A 17,346-nucleotide genomic window follows, 5' to 3' on the forward strand; every position below is an offset into this window, starting at 1 on the left:
TCTTATGCCAATGCCGCCCTGTTTTGATTATTATGGCTCTGTAGTACAACTTAAATCCTGGGATGATGAGACTCCCAGCAGTTCTTTTACTATTCACAATTGTTTGGGCTATCCTGTGTATGTGTGTGTGTGTGCATGCGTGTGTGTGTGTGTGTGTGTGTGTGTGTGTGTGTGTGTGTGTGTATGTGTGCGCGCGCGCGTGTGGTGTGGTGTCTGGTATGTGAGTATAGTATATGTGTGTACGTGTGTGGTGTATATGTATGTCCTATGTGTGTCTGTGTATATGGTGTATGCTGTGTGGTGTGTGTGTGAGTATAGTTTATGTGTGCATGTGTGTGGTGTGTATATATGTCCTATGTGTGTCTGTGTATATGGTGTGTGCTGTGTGGTGTGTGTGCGTGAGTATAGTATATGTGTGTATGTGTATGGTATGTGTGTATGTCCTATGTGTGTCTGTGTATATGGTATATGCTGTGTGGTGTGTGTGTGTGTGTGTGTGGGGTGCTTCCATACAAAATTTAAGACTTTTTTTTTTTAAATTTATGTGAAGAGTTGTGTTGGAATTCTGATGGTACCTGCATTGAATCTGTACATTGCTTTTGGTACTATGAAGATACCACTTAGGTCACTAAACCTGCAGAAATTGAACTGGTCCTCAACTAGGCACCTCCTGACTAACCTTCATAGTGGTAGAAGTTACTATATATATAATTGGAGGAGGAAAAAAGCAATAGTCAAATCATTCAGCTATGAACTATTGCAAGTATTAATTGTATTTTTTTTTCTGGAGCTGAGGACCAAACTGGAGGCCTTGTTCTTGCTGGGCAACCACTCTCCCATGAACTAAATCCCCAACTCTTTTTGTGGTGAAAATATTTTTCTTTTCTTTTAGTTTTTTTCTTGTTTATTTCTTTTGAGGGGAGGATTTCTTAAAGAGGGGGCACTAAGTTGAAATTGGGTAAACAGGGAGAGGTAAGAAGGATCAGAGAAACTGGGGGAGGGGAAAGAGTAGGACCAAAACATACCGCATGAAAATATTTTAAATAATATACGAGTTTAAAAGAAGACTCACTCCATCTGCAAATGGCTTTCAAATGAAAAGGCAATAGGAAAGAGGTGTGTTTGCATGCTTGTGAGCAGAGGAGAGGAGGGAGGCGACAGATGAGCTCTGATGGCTGCAGAGGGTTTGGGCTGCAAGTAGAGCACTGCATTGGTGCACCTGAAGCCAGGGCTCTATCTTTAGGGCCAGTGCAGGAAGTGTTGGCAGAGGTAGGGAAGGGATGGTATGTGCGCACTCACCGCGAGTGAGTGCTCACTACAGTCTCTCAACTCTCTCTATGTTAGCCTGCCATGAAAAAAAAGGGGGGAGGGCAGGTGAGATGGCTCAGCAGCTAAGTGCACTGACTGCTCTTCCGAAGGTCCTGAGTTCAAATCCCAGCAACCACATGGTGGCTCACAACCACCCGTGTGAGATCTGACACCCTCTTCTGGTGCATCTGAAGACAGCTACAGTGTACTTATGTATAATAATAAATAAATCTTTGTGCTGGAGTGAGCAGGGATTGAGCAAGTGGGGCAACTGGAGCGAGCAGAGGTTCAAAAAAAAAAAAAACTCAATTCCCAACAACCACATGAAGGCTCACAACCGTCTGTACAACTACAGTGTACTCATATACATAAAATAAATTAATAAAAAAACGTGATGCAAAATACTACAATAACCATGTGCATTAACTGAAAAAAATAAGAAAAGGAAACTCTTGGGCAGTAATTAGAAATGTTGAACCAGAAGCCATACTGGCTTCTGACAATGCAGGGCGATCTTTCTGCTCCTCACATGCTCAGATGTCTCAGAACACTTCAAAAAGGGAATAGTAAAATCCACTTTGCCCCTTAGTTCTCATTTCACACAGAGTCAGAGGGGTCTTGTTGAAAATACAGAATGTCTAAGCTATACGTGGCAAAGGAAGGTGACCAGGCCCTGCTTGTCATGTCTGTCTGTACTTGTCCCAGTGCAGACCCACACAGGCCAGCTTGAACGGCTCCTGTTGTCTTTTGTTTGTTTGCTCAATGCATGAGCTCCAGGCCACGCAATGTAGTCGGGCTACCTTGTTGGGGTGCAGAGCTTGAGAGCTGAGCAGACTAGAGTAACTAGCAGCCAGTCATGGGTTTAGGAGTTATAAAGACTCATCTAGCTCACGATAAAGAGCTGGGGAAAAGTGATATTCTGGTGTCACTGAAGGAGCAAACAGTGGATGCTTTAGTTTGGGTTCTAAGTTTTCATTTACAAGTTTTTCTATAAATACATTATCTTCACTGAAGCATGAGAGAGCTCTAACATGAGGAATAAAAAACAACCAAATATATATATATATATATAGGCATATATTATAGGTATAAATTATAGACAACTTGAAATAAGCCCTCCAGCTAGCAAATTTCCTGGAGCACATTTGTAGTCATTACAATTCCAGATCACTTTTTCTCTTCTTACAGCTATGAGGACCTCTGGGGGACGAGGGGGGAAGGTGGGGCATGCTACTGCTATCTCACAACACTTGCAAACACTTCCTTCATAGATGCTTTCTATTGTTTCAATTCAAATTCCCTGCATAGCTTCAGAATCACAGATTGCTCTCATTGTGGTTACTGGAAATGGGAAAACTCAAGAGATTTGATCAAAAAATACGAACCCCTTTACAGCAATAAAGCGAGCGAGGACATTGTTCCTATCACTTATTTGGAAGCAGTAAGCTTGAAACTGCAATGTAAAATGGCTTGGTATCTGTGTGCACAAGCGGAGCATGCCCTCCCCTAAGCACAGGAAAAGAGAAGAGCTGGAGAATCTACCACGAGGCTATCTTTTGAGGCAGAAACTTTGAAATAGACATTTGAAAGGCTGATAATCAGGGAAGGAAGGAAAGAAATCTTTATTTCTCTCTGGGTAGCAGATGGTGTTTTTTGCCAAAAGAGTTGCTACTCACTTTTTGAGTCCACCGAAATGCCACCAAACACACACACACACACACACACACACATATGAACACTTTCATTTAGTTTTAAGATATTTGGGGCTTATTAACCTCGAGAGTGAACCTGGCAATTTTCCATTAAGTCCCCTGTCCATCAGCTTATTACAGACATATGATGATGCCCCTGCCAAAATGGGGTTCCTTTATGAAGACAGCAGGAAGTATAAAACAATTATGTCAGATGAGAGAGATGGACGGATCACAAAACTCATTTGTTGTCGGTCATCAGTCATTACTGATGTATTTTGTGCCAAGCTTTGGGTTAGAGCGGGGAAGGAAAATGACAGTTGCCATTTATTTTACTTATCTGGCTCATATTTGACAAATGAATAAGTATCTTTTAGAGGTACACTGTATGGATGGATACAGGTAATGTATTTGGAGAAAGACAAGCACTTAACCTCGAGAATGATGATGGTTTAGAGAAGTCTCTGGGAAGTGAAGGAGGTTGCATGTCTGGTCTGCAGTCCACAGGGAAGAGCTCACCCCGCCTGCTCCACACACATTTTGTGCTATGTTTATTCTGTTCTTTGATAATACTTTCAACATAGCTGTTCTTAATATTGCACGACTAGAGGATTAAGCAATCTGAAAATCAGACAGGCAGAGAGGGAGAGGGTGGGGTTTTCTGAATGGTCTGCAGGATCCTCCCACTCCACGGCTTTATCAGGCCTCTCTTGCAAGGCATTGTGGGGGACAGAGGTGATGTCTTATACACAGTAACTCCATTCCCATTTTGCCTCCTTTCTGGGCCATCTTAGATTCATCAGAATTAAGGCCCATCGCTCCCTCTGTGCTTTCTCTCTGTCTCTCTGTATCTATCTGTGTCTGTCTCTCTCTGCATGTCTCTTTCTGACTCTGTCTGTCTCTGTGCGTGTGCGTGTGTGTGTTAGTCTGTCTGTCTCTATGCATGTGTGTCTGTGTGTGCTTGTGTCTGTGTGGGTCTGTGTGTGGGTCTATGTGTGTGTATGTGTTTCTCATGCCTGCCTCCTTGTGTTGCCACATCCCCTGGCTTTCAGTTTTTCACAGAGAAAGAGTGACTCTCTGTTCTTGGGGCCATACAGAGAGCACAGGAGAGGACTGTGGGAAACCCAACCAGCCTACCAAAAACCAAACAAAAGCTCTCTATTGGATAATAGAAGATTAGGTCCACAACCATAGTGTTCTGAACACAGTCCTTATAACAAGCATCCTAAGATTGATTTTGACATAGCTAGGAAATCCATGTTACAAAAATAACTTTCTCAGTCAGGCACAGATGTAAAGGTTAAGTCTTGCCAGCCTTTTTAATGCTAAGAAGAACACAGAAAACATGCATTATTTACAAACTTGAAAGGAAATGAGCTATTTGCGTTCTTATCTTTCTGCAAGGACAGAAACATGTCTCTTACTTGACCTAACATACACAAGCCATACATAAGGGAGATTACCTTCACCTGTCCTGTCAGTGTAAGCAACATCGGGTTTAGAGCCACAACAGTGGAAAATATCAAGATTGACTTCAAAGTCTATTGGCCATAAATGAGGTTGAAAAGATATATATTTGCACACACACACACACACACACACACACACACACACACACACGAACATACTCACAGGCAAATATACTACAGGAGAAATTGAACTGGAAAAATCTTGGTTATTGGATGCCCAAACAGAAGCGTTTCAAAATATCTATTGCAATTAATGACTGCCCAGCTTCTTGGAGTGTGTGTGTGTGTGTGTGTGTGTGTGTGTGTGTGTGTGTATGTGTGTGTGTTTGTGTGTATGTGTGTTCTAGCACCATAAGGGGAAAAATCCAGACTGTGTTAACATCAAAAACAGATGCTATGTATAGGCAGGCACTTGCATAGATCAGATGGCTTTAGTCACTCAAAATGCCCACATTTGGTCAATGGTGAACAAAATTAAACAATAAGTCTCATTTACTTAAAATTGTTCTTGCTCTTAGAGCCATACTAGAGTTGACTCCTTAGGTACTCCTGTCCTTGAATGGGGAGTAGTCCATGTTGAGGTTCAAAGGTAAGGTCACACACATCAGAAGAAAATTCACTTCTCCTTATGATTTGAGATGAACTGAAAGTGAAGTATGTCATTTGACTGCATTCTCATGGTCACTTACAGTGATAATTATCACACAAGTGAAGATGGCTATACATCTAAGGGTGAACAAGAGCATCATTAGACTTGACACACATGAGGGAGTCGGTAAGTACCCACATAGGAGCTACATAGAACAAAAATATATTTTCTCTTTTCTTCTGATACATCAGAGGAGCCCCAGGTCACCCTATAAATGCTGAACAATCAGTTATTGGGGGAACACCTAATGCAGAAAAGTTGCCGATTTCTGTGGTGGTGTAACACTTCCATGTAATGAGTTCTATGTTGTAGTATGAAGCCATGAAGAGCCAAGAACTGATGCTTCAGCATTGCTCCATTCCACATTATTTCCAGTATGTCAATATCCTGGAAATAATTACCCAAATAATAGTAAAATGCAGTGATTTCTAAGTCAAGAATTCAGAGTCATTAAAATTTGCTTTTCTAATTATAAAGTAATATCATTTCAGATATATGAATATAAATGGCTTGTGGGCTTCCTGACTATTCCATGGCTCCTTCTCAACAAAGGGCAGCTTCAGCTTCAGCACATACTGGAATCACATTACCGCTCTCAACTACTCTGTCCTTGGTTCTGCCCATCTCAAACCATCGTGGAGATGAAGGCCAGGAGTCTCTTGTGCAGTGGGTGGCACTCAGGGAGGCTCATTTGCACAGTGGGTATCATCCAGGGGGCATCAGGCATCGCCCAGGGGCCTCATGTGCTGCAGGCATTGCCCAGGGGCCTCATAGGCAACGGCACTGTCCACCATCACTGTCTCCATTGTCACCAACAACAGAGATCAGAGGACCTTACTGGAGAGGCTCCTTTTGCTCAGCACTTGCGGATGGTGTGGAGCCTCCTGCTATTCTTCCATGTCTCAGTCCTGACTTCTCACCTATGTGTTTTATTTCCTGATTGATTTCTGCCGAGGTCCTTATTTATAGGAGAAGCATCTGAGGCACTTCTACCAGTCTCCTTTTAGACTATTCAACAGCTGAGTGCCTACTTCCTAGAAGGCTCACACAGTACTAGCTGTGTCCTATAGTCACCCTAACCTGAGTCATTTGCTCCGGTTCAGGGAAGTTGAAGGTTGAAAGTAACATGTATCCAGGTTTACAATATTTCTCAATATTTCATTCCAAATGTTTAATAAGTCCAGTTTCATTTTCTCATCAGTAAATCCTTATAATGCCTTTATTGCCGTCTAAGAGAATTATTGCCTTGGGTTAAGCCAATATAACCATTTAAATTAAAAAAAAAATTTGCATGGCTTCTAACTAAAGCTGTACCAGAGTGTTTTCTTTCATTAAGTTCGATATTCTACTGCTTAGGTTCCTTCCTGCCATTATCCTTTTCAGGAATGTCACCAGAAATGGCTTAATCTTCTTCAACCAGTTATAAAAGTTATCATTCTCCCCGTTCCCAAACCACCATTGCTCCTACAACATACCAGAGCAGCTGCCGTTACACCCAGAGTTTGCTACAGCATGCTATAGTGATATATCTCTCCTCTCCAGCTCCCCACACACCAAGTTCCTGCCAGTCCAGTTACATATTGATGAAGTAGCCTCAACTATGTTCATTCTTTGTCCCCCTTCTCCATGGATAATCTCTGAATACTTTACCCAGTCTTGAGCAGTCAGCTCTAAACATGTATACATATGATCAACGGTAAATAGATTTAGCATGTTGTCTATATCATGGGGCCAAGGTAGTTGTGAGTTGGGGGAGACTGGGAAAACTTAAGAGGGAAAGGAAGGAGGGACAGCGGAGATGACTGGGTGTTCTTCCTGGGTTGAATTCCCAGCCCTGCATGGTGGCGCTGAGCAATCTGTAACTCCAGTTCTAGGGGGTCGATTGCCCTCTGAGGGCCTCTGACACACATGTGTGCGCAGACATATATGTAGGAAAATCACTCATACACATTAGAAGGAGGAAAGAAGAAGCAGCATGGGCTAAAGTGCTGTCCCCGAGGAAGGGCTGCTTGTTCAGAGAAAGGAAGGAGGGGCTAGGGAGAGGTAAGCCCTTGCCACACAAGCCTGGGAACATGGATTCCACTTCGTCATCCTCATTAAAGTAGAAGACAAGAACCAACTCTGTGATTTGTCCCTTCACCTCCATGTGTACACTTGAGAATGAATGTGCCCCACCCACAATGATGAAATGGTTACAGAACAGATGGGAAGGAAAAATAGACTCTAAAATGCAGGGTAAGTATACAAGACGAAGATGACAGAGATAGACTGTAAATAGTATAACTGTTTATTAATAACTAATAATAATAATTCACTACACAACAGAAAATAGGAACAGATCCGCTGTACTCTAAGTCATTTCTACCTTTAAAGTAGTGGGGAACAGAAAATGTCATTACAAGATCAAAATATAGTGAGGGGCACTGGTAAGATTCAGTTCAACAAATGCCCGTATCCCCGTGGAGCCCTTAGGTGCCTGGTGCTATGGGAGTACAGAGGAGACAAAGGGATTGGGGCTGCAAACAGAGTGTATTCAAATATTTAACACAGAGTGGGACTTCAACACAAAACAATAAGAATGCTTAGAAGGTGTCACAGGACACTGAGGGTTGCACTGACCCTCCCCGCCCTGACCCAGGAATCTGCCAGAAGAGGCTGTAACAGGAGGTTGTTCAGAACTAAGAACCTGCATGGTGGCTTGCTCCAAGGTGTCAGGTGACCTGGAGACATGGGTAGCAAGGATGTGTTTGTAGCAGAAGAGAGACTGTGAGGAAGTTAGGATATTAAGAAGTCAAGGACCACAATGCAGAGTACTAACCACTATACATTCATGGCAAGCTACTGGAAGCTCCCAGGGACTAAACCACCAACCAAGGAGTACACACGGAGGGACACATGGCTCCAGCTGAATATGTAGCAGAGGATGGCTTTGTCCGGCATCAATGGGAGGGGAGACCCTTGGTCCTGTGAAGGCTCTATGCCCCATTGTAGGGGAATTCGAGGGCGGGGAGGTAGGAGTGGGTGGGTGGGTAGGGGAACACACTCACAGAAACAGGGGGAGGGGGAAGGGATGGGGGCTTGAGGAGGCAGCAGGGGTGCAGGGGGTCCGGGAAAGGGGATAACATTTGAAATGTAAATAAAGAAAATATCCAATAAAAAAAAGCAAAACTTCCTGCAGAGATATTTTTTCTTTGTTGGCCCTAATCTCTAAGAGAAAAATAAGTTACTGTATGCATAAATGAGTATGTAGAATTTATTACTAAGCTATTATACACATACATTATAAATTATTATAAACTTAAAAAAAAATAAGAAGTCAAGGACCGGTGAGGTTAGGGAGTGTGGAGTGATTCACAATCTTGAGTCTGAAAATCCGTGAATAGAGAGTTTCAAGGCACTATTACTTTAAGTTACCAGAGTCAGATTTTAGGTGGGAGGAAATGAAGAATTCTTGATAATTGAAATATGAAACAGTCTGGCTAGGGAGGATGGCATCTCCAATTCTGCCTTAATTAGGTACTAAAAATAGCTGTTTTAAAGTCTTGCCTCCTTTCTAGGCCATCCAGCATCCATCAGACAGCTTTAGTCTCAGCCATGTGCTAATTGTTTCTAATGGCCTGTAAACAAACTCCCCAAACGATTAACCTCCTCTTTAGCCAGAGAGTCAGGAAATTAGGCTTTGGAAATAAAAAAAATAAAAATAAATAAATCCCCAGCAAGTTGCCCTGGAGGGTTTCTCAAAGTAGAGACACTGGCTTTGAAGGGGGACTCAAGGTCAGACCATAGTTTAGGCTTATGAAGTGGAATAACCACTCACAAAACCTGAAGACCCCCCTTTTTTTTCCCATGGAGCTTGGCTGCTTCTCTGCAGGGAGAACTAGAAACCATGGCTGCTTCAAGACGTACAAATATATAATTACAAGTTTTGAAAATAATTTTAACTTATTATTAAATTATGTGCCATTGTGTGAGTGTGTGTCTGTGAGCTCTGGTGGCAGAAAAAAAGAAAAAAGAAAAAAGAAAAAAAGTGTCAGATTCCCTGGATCTGAAGTTAGAGGTAGTTGTGAGCCACCCAACTTGATGGGAACTGAACTTGTGTTGCCTGCAGGAGCAGTGTGAGCCTTTTTCCCAGCTCATCCAGGATTTCAAAAAAATGTATTACATTTATTTATCTGGTCTATGGGGACAGCCAAGCAGTGTGTGTACAGATCAAAGGATACTTCTGCAGAGCCATCTTCCTGGTCCTGATTCCAGGGTTTTTAGAACTATTGAAATCCTATCTCTTGATGAGCTAGTTATTCAACCCTCCCACCCCCATTCCCCATGTTTGCTGATTTTCTTTGTATGATGAAACACTAATTTGTTCTAAAACAAACAAACAAACAAAAAAAAGAATGACTACAGAATAGCTAAAAGATGTTATAAAAGAATAGCAATTGAGCTATGCCTTGGCAACCAGATTTCAAAGCTTATTTAAAATTCCAGCACTTAAACAATGTGCCCAGCACAGGCTGAGTAACTGAGGTAGAGGCCCCGAGGCTGAGATCAGACTATGCCATATCCTCCTCCATATTGTGTGAAATCAGAGGTTTCTCTGACTGCGCCTATAAGAACCGAGTAAACTGGGACATCTCAGAAAAACATGGGGAGGCCAGGAATTTCCTTGATTAGATAAGCTCAGGAACTTTGGGAAGGTGGTGGAACTCTCCAGAAGGGAAAGGCTAATTTAACATTCCTCAGATCACAGGGTGAGAACCAACCTGGGTGGGGGCATATTCCAGCAGGGTGGACCTTTGCCCACCTTCAGACAAGGGAAGTCCTTGCCACCTCATTCCCTGAAGACCAATCAGCTTAAAATGTCACACTGTTTTGCCAACCACATTGTGTCTAATGACTGCTGCCCTGAAAATTGTATGAAAGCTCACTGAACAAGCTGTGCGGGGTTGCCACCTCTCCTTAGGGTCTGGACGGCCCCAGAGCACTGGAATATTAAAAATCCTCTTGCTTTTTTGTACCGATCAGGCTCCATGTGATTCACTCAGGGGGTCTCCAGTAAGCTAAGGCTCGACAAGGTCTTACATGCCTGGATCTAGGAGATGGCATCTTAAAAGCAGCTTTTGACTCCATCATGAGTTGAGGATGGCTACAGGCCCTGGGTGGACCCCAAAACTGTACCATCTGTCAGTCACATCCACCAGGCACACACTGCTATATGGCGTTCCTGGGAGTAAAAGCAGAGCCACCATATAAAATTTTCAGTGTGAGATGAGACTGTGGGGCCACGTGAGTGTATTAAGAAATCTCAGAAGCCGGGTCTAAAACCTTACCAAGCACACTGCCCTGAAGAAAGGTACAACTCCCTCACTAGGACTCATCCCAAGATGGACAACTGCCGCTGCAGTGGTATGGTATGCACCAACCTAACATGATACCTAGTGTGGTATATCGAGGACCAACAAGCAGAGGCCTCCCCAGCTACCCCTAGGACTTCAGCTCAGCTCTGTCCCCTACAGTTGAGGCAGCCCTAGAAGACTGCCTGCTTCTCCATCTGTTTGTCTGCCTGGATTCCACCTGGACCCATCATTTCCTGCTCTTAGATTTGAGTCAGCCTTTCTTGGCTGGATGATGTAATGTGGTTCTCAGTAGCTCCAGCAGCAATGCCCTCTAGACACTGGCCCAGATTCTTATCTTATCAATATGGATTCTTTATCTGCTTCTGAAAACTTTGGCCCTCCGCTGCTGACTCTTTCTCGGATATTCATTCTGTAAGCTTCATGTACCCATGTGTATACAGACAGATACAGCTACTATACGCTTTGTGATGTATGCTAAGGAAGTTGATAGTAGTATATTTGGACAAATTGCTAAAACAGTTAACCCTTGTGAGTTTATTGTTGTTCTGAAAATGCTGATGCTGTACTAAAACACAAAAATGTTTGTCTGTTTTTGGCATTAATGTACTCATGCCACCTCAGAAAAGACAAAAGCTTCAGACAGAAAAGCATGATTATTTTAGGTGATAAGACATCTCACATCAGAGACTTGACCTTATATGCCTTGATAGTGGTGTTAGGGTAACTATGATGATAAAAATGAAAATTCAGTCCTTTTAGTGTTCCTTAGCATGTGGGAAGGACCGGTTATCAATGTGTAAAACAATGATACTGTTAAGCCATGGGATACAACACAGGTAAGTTTCACTAGAAGCTTAAAATGAAGGCAGAAAGGAAAGACAGTACTAACCCACTACATTGATACCCAGCACTTAAAACATGCACAGCAAAAGAGGCTAATACATCAAGAATTGATAATAAAAGCAAATCATAAATAAAATATAAGCAGGACAATGTTTGTACTTATATAGATGGAAATGTTAGCATTCCTAGTATTGTATAAATAAATCCTCTACACTTATTTTTAAAGTCACACATTCAATAGAAAATTTTGTGAGAGGACTATCAAAGCAAGGAGCCCACAAAGCCCATATATGTGTGTGTGTTCATATATCTGTGTGTGTGTGTGTATACACATGTATATATTTGAATATAAACACACACATATATGTAATCAGATAGTTTACCTGAAAATCACACTCTATCCAAGCAGCAGTTATCTGTCAGCTAGTTTAACTACCATTGTGTGGCAGGCTTCCACATAGCTGCCCAATCAATCAGTATGGCCAATCAGTAGGGCCACAGAAATACTACCCTGCTGAGCCTAGAGTGCCTCAGAGGGCAGGGCCAGGTCTTCGGGCCTAGGTCATTCCCTTCCTTCCTTAGGCCTTGGTATCCCATGAGTAAGTTGAAACCTTACACACCCACTATCAGACTTCTGTTCTGCTCTGCTTATGGAGAGCTCATCCCACTGCTACAGCTTCCTTGGCACTTTAGAAATTAAAGCCTTATTAAAATGTCGAAAGTGACCCTATTCAAGAAATCTTCTCTTTCCCAAGTACGTTTTGGGTCACTAAGGTCCAATTTCTCTCCCAGTTATGTCTTAAGCAATTATGGGCTGACATTATTCCTCCCATTACTGTTAGAGCACATTTGCCTCCAGAAACCTGCTCCCTCCCTACTCAGAGTGCTTCCTCGGAGCTGATGCTCCGAGTCAGATAGCCCCATGTGGATCAGGGCCTCAATTCTAAAAGGACTATGGCACAGCTCCCAAGAGAAGGATGATGATAAACACCATTCTGCTATTACACTGGATAAATGCTTAACATTTTCAATCTGCTTACCTTAATTATCCTATGTGATACTAGCACCAGTTTAGTAATAAAGCACACTTAGGAAATGGGGTCAGAGTGACCAGATTGTTCCTAGTAGACCACCAAGTGTTGGTAATTTCAGGAGAAAACTTAGTTTCCACAACCCAGCCGTCTGTCTCCAGTGTTCTTATCTGCACAGCCACAGACCTTTTGCAAACAGGAAGCATGAGGTGCATGATCCTACAGTGTGGGACTCCGGCCCTTTGAAGGTGAAGGTGTAAGGCTTGCTGTCCTGGCATAGACCATTGTTCTGGGCATCTGTACACAGAGACATTTGCTGAGTAGACTCTGGGTGTTGACTCTTTCCTCACAATGATGAAGCACAAATGTAGAGGGCTTCTTATTAACCAGAGAAGCAGTGAGCAGCTAGGTCTAAAGGCTGTCTTCAAGCCCGGTACTATTAACTACTATGCTCCCTGTCTATTTTGGGAGTTTAGTAAAGACAGGGGAGCCAACCTGAAGAGATGTGCAAGCCCTGCTGGGGAGAGAAAGAAGGAAAATGGAAATGGGAGGAAGAAGCAGAGACACAGTCGCTTTCTTTAGCTGTTGGGGACAAATTATGTCAAGATGGTTAAAGAATTTAGGGGATGACTGAAGGTTCCATATGCCATGATGCATGTCTGTGAGTAACACTTAGGTGAATGGCCTGTGTATGCCTTGATGTTCCCAAGGGTGACAAATCTGGTAGAGGCCTCACCCAAAGAAGCTATTCAACTGAAATGTGACAGGTGTTGTGGAATGGGGATTAGTCACTGTCAGCAAAATGGTTGGAGCTGGGACAATGAGGAGTGTTGCTGGCTTGGAACAGAAAGTTAATTTTCATTGGTGTGCATAAAGTATCTTGTTCATAACGGGATTTAAAAGTCAGTCAGAAAAAGAATGAACGCAAACTTTTCAAAATTTCAATTCCTTGCCTACCAGGGAGGCAGCTTCCAAACAAAGCATCATAGTTCACCGTCCCTGGGGACTCCCAGCAATGAACATGGAGAGTAATGAGGGAACACAGATCTCGACTACGAACACCAGGACTCCCCCAAGCCCTCCTGTTTATGTGGCGTCATTGAGAGCAAGTTGGGCTCAGTGAAGACAGAGACGTTTGATTTATAGAGATGCAGGAGACATTATTGATTTCTTCTTGCATTTTAGCACCGCAGAGTGAATGTAGCAACATTTCAAGTGGAAGGAGGCAGAAAATTCATGAAGGCTATCTTTCTCTGGTTGCCTTAAGGCTCACCAGTCCCTGCCATTGCCATCTCTTTCCTGCAGTGACTCTCCCCTCCACCCTGCAACATAGTGACCTAAGACGGGGGTTGCAGAGGGGTGGGGAGCAGAGCAGAACATTCCACTCATCAGGCAGCTATGGCTACAGGGATGCTTTGTCACTAATTGTCCTAAAACTACTTATTAGTATGATTATTGTGACAGCTACTTATTATTGTTCCCATAGTAGTGAGTTAAAGAGGAGCTGTAACAGGTTTCTCCATGTTTCATAGGTGCTGGCTGAATATGCCACATAGTGCCACACAGTAGTTTTAATTTGCAGGCATGCTTCTTAGACATTTGGATAACAGATTATCATGAAAGGCCTGTTCCCATGTTGTCTTTTTTTCCCTTAGCAACAGTTTAAGTCCCTTACTTGCTCTGTGCGATTCATAGGTGGCTGAAGTATTGTAAAGCCCACCGCTATGAGACTTGCATGTGCTCACTCCCTTCCTGGTATCTCTGGAGATCTTCACAGTGATAATGTAGATGAACTGATCAGTTTTCTCATTTCGTTAAGAACTCTGCGTTCTGTTGAGAAACGGTGAATATTGTGTGTCATTTTCATATTAGAAACAAACTAGTGTTTCAAATTCATATGATCTGTGACCCACTCCGTATTGGTGTTTCTGTAGGATGTGACACAGGAAATGGAAGTTTCTTAATATGAATTCATCCAGCTTTCCCAGACCTGCCTCTCGGTGATGCTACAATCATAGAATCAACATATATGTGGATCTGAATGTGTTTATGTAGCTTAGTAATACAATTCTGTATAATTTAATACAGACTAAATATTGGAGATATAAACAAAAATTCTTGGCATCAGCAATAGTGTCTGGGTTTGGTGTCTGCAGATGGGATGGATCCCTAGCTGGGGCATCCCTGGATGGCCTTTCCTTCAGTCTCTGCTCCACTTTTTGTCCTTGCATTTCCTTTTGATAGGAGGAATTCTGGATTAATAATTTTGAGATGGGTGGGTGGTCCCATTCTTCAACTGGGGGCCATGCCTATCCACTGGATATGGTCTCTACAGGTTCTGTCTCCACTTTGTTGGGTATTTTGGCTAATGTGCTCCCTGTTGGGTCCTGGGAGCCTCTAGGGTCCCTGGTATCTGGGACTTTCTAGTGACTCCCCCCCAGTTCCTATTGCTGATGCTAAGAAGTGCTTACTGACAGGAGCCTGCTATAACTGTCTACCAGGGCCTGACCAATAGATGCAGATGCTCGCAGCCAAACATTGGACCGAGTGCAGGGATCCCAATGGAGGAGTTAGGGAAAGGACTGAAGAAGCTGAAGGGGTTTTCAACCCCATAGGAAGAACAACAACATCAACCAAGCAGACCCCCCCCCAGAGCTCCCAGGGACTAAACCACCAATCAAAGAGTACACATTGGGGTACCCATGGCTCCAGATGATTATATAGCAGAGGATGGCTTATCTGGCATCACTGGGAAAATAGGCCCTTGGTCCTGTGAAGGCTTGATGACCCAGCCTAGGGGAATGCTAGGGCACTGAGACAGGAGGGGGTGTATGTGTGGGCGAGAACCCTCATAGAGGTAAGGGGAGAGGTAGAGGGGAGGGGGATTTGCAGAGGGAAACGTGGAAAGGGTGGGGATAACATTTGAAATTTAAATAAATAAAATAACCAAGAAATTTTTCTTTAAAAAGCAGTGCTTGGAAAAATGCAACTTCATACAGACCAAATATTGAAGACCTAAAGGGAAAATGCTGACAGTGTAAGGAAACCTTTTACACACTCTGAGCTCCTCATGGCTGGCTGACACGCTTTAAGACCCCCTGGAGATCTAAAGAAAGATCCTTCTGCAAGTGGAAATTTACAGAAGATGAAAATATCATTGAACAACATGTTAACCAGCTAAGGGCTACTACCCACTTGCTGTTTAGTCTGCCTTCTTCTCTGTGGCTTTGATCCTGGATACTTCTCTGAAGGTATGTCCATGTGACCTTTGGGTCAGCAGGGCTTAGCCTAGAGGCTCTGCAGCAATCAGCATGGGTGGCTGGCATATGCGGAATAAGGGAAGCTCCCAAGTTGATGTGTGGTCTTCTCAATCCACTTCAGGGTCCCTGGTGGCCACGTCCATGGGACCTCGGAACAGGGCCTGTGAGTGTGACTTTAATGGTGGGCACCATGTGATGATTAACGTGGTCAACCTGATTGAACTGTGAGACCCTCTGGGTGATTAATCAAGCACACCTCAGGGTGTTTTCAGAGAGGATGAACTAAGGCAGACCTTCCCCGAATGTGGCCAGCACAGTCACGTAGCTCAGCCACCCATGGAACAGAAGAAGAAGAGAGAAGCCTGTTAAAAGGGCATTTTCTGCTCTGTCTCCTGGGTCCATGATATGAGTTGTTCTCTGAAACAAGATGGGCTTGGAAACCACAGCAAATCTTTCTCCCTTTAAGCTCCTTCAGGTGTTAGCCAGAGTAACAAAGCCTGACTAACTATCCATCACTGCCATCATGGCCTCTTGGAAGGCCCCCACCATCCTGTCTGTCGGAAGCCAACAAATTCCAACACATGTAAAGAGTCTCTGCAAAGAAGACTTCTCTTATGCAGCAGGAGCACAAGCATTAACTCTCGAAGGGCAGGGACCACACTCACAGAAACCCTGGGAGGGAATGCTTTTCCTTCGCTGAACTGTGGCTGACTTACTGACAGCACAGAAATTAAAACAGCAGTTCCACAGCCGTTTGGTCAACATTTAAGCTTATATCTGAGACTTTACTACAGCTCCATCTTCTAGTTCCTTTCCTTTCCAGCAAGCCATGGTGCCATGTTCTCGAGGCAATGAATATATTTCTGAGGCCATATACTATTATGGTCAAGGAAATGGATTTTGGTGTCAGAATTATTGCAGAGGCTAATATTGATCCTCCCTCATCCACCATATAAAATAGATGTGACTTTCAGGAAGAAATACTCCTTTGTACCTTATTTTCCCCTCCTATTTAAAACAGTGTAACATTCATCTTCTGCACGCAATAAGATTTGTGTGGATACAACATATCCACAGACACTAGCAGCAACGAAGATGCCTTGTGGAACTTATATTTATGATGGTAGACACCCTGTCATACATATGGGCATGGGCTGAGCAGGTATGAGAAGTCCCAGGTAGTCTGAAAATACTACAGAGTACATTTCAGGTAAGGTTTGAAAGGAGCAATCTGTTCTCACCAGGGGGGTGGCATCTCAGCTTTGGAGTCTTGGTCTGGTCCTATCCATAGTAATAAGTGAGGGGGTTGATTTAGCAGAAGCGGAGACTACGCTGGATAGTGTTACTTAAGCTGCCTGGGTGTAAGAACATAGGGAATAGGCACATTAGTGTGGTATGCTGACCACATACAACAATTCTGTGCGTTTCTCTCCAGTTCTGTTTTGGCAAACTTAAAGAATTGTGGGGAAGGCCCTCCCACTAACGGGATGAGTTTGGGTCCCTTTTTCTGTTGCAACACAGTGGTGAGACAGTTTTGAGAATTGTGACTGCTCTTTGTCTCGCTTGAGCAAGCCCAGATCTGTCACTCCTGTCCTCACTAGAGTACCCTGTCATGTGTTCTTTCTGGGTCTGGCAGATACAAAATGCTGCCATCTGGGCAGGAGGCCCCTGGAATGTTCCTGGGGCAACTGATGGACTACATAGTGCGTATATATATATATATATATATATATATATATAT

General features: G+C 43.4%; 1 protein-coding gene across 8 annotated transcripts in view; it reads right to left on the minus strand.

Annotated features, from left to right (window-relative positions):
* Prkn (parkin RBR E3 ubiquitin protein ligase) overlaps positions 1–17,346 on the minus strand; it is a 1,238,651-nt gene that overhangs the window by 567,910 nt on the left and 653,395 nt on the right. For 2 of the 8 annotated variants that reach the window (XM_031350756.1, XM_031350755.1), the window contains one exon: positions 14,011–14,175. The exons of the other annotated variants lie outside the window; for them this stretch is intronic. In XM_031350756.1, the coding sequence (XP_031206616.1) occupies positions 14,160–14,175 (16 nt within the window). In that variant the 3' untranslated portion in view covers positions 14,011–14,159. Of the gene's footprint in view, positions 1–14,010; positions 14,176–17,346 lie in introns of those variants that run through there. 8 annotated transcript variants of the gene reach the window in all.

This window comes from Mastomys coucha, unplaced genomic scaffold, assembly GCF_008632895.1.
Source record: "Mastomys coucha isolate ucsf_1 unplaced genomic scaffold, UCSF_Mcou_1 pScaffold5, whole genome shotgun sequence".
Taxonomy (NCBI): domain Eukaryota; kingdom Metazoa; phylum Chordata; class Mammalia; order Rodentia; family Muridae; genus Mastomys; species Mastomys coucha.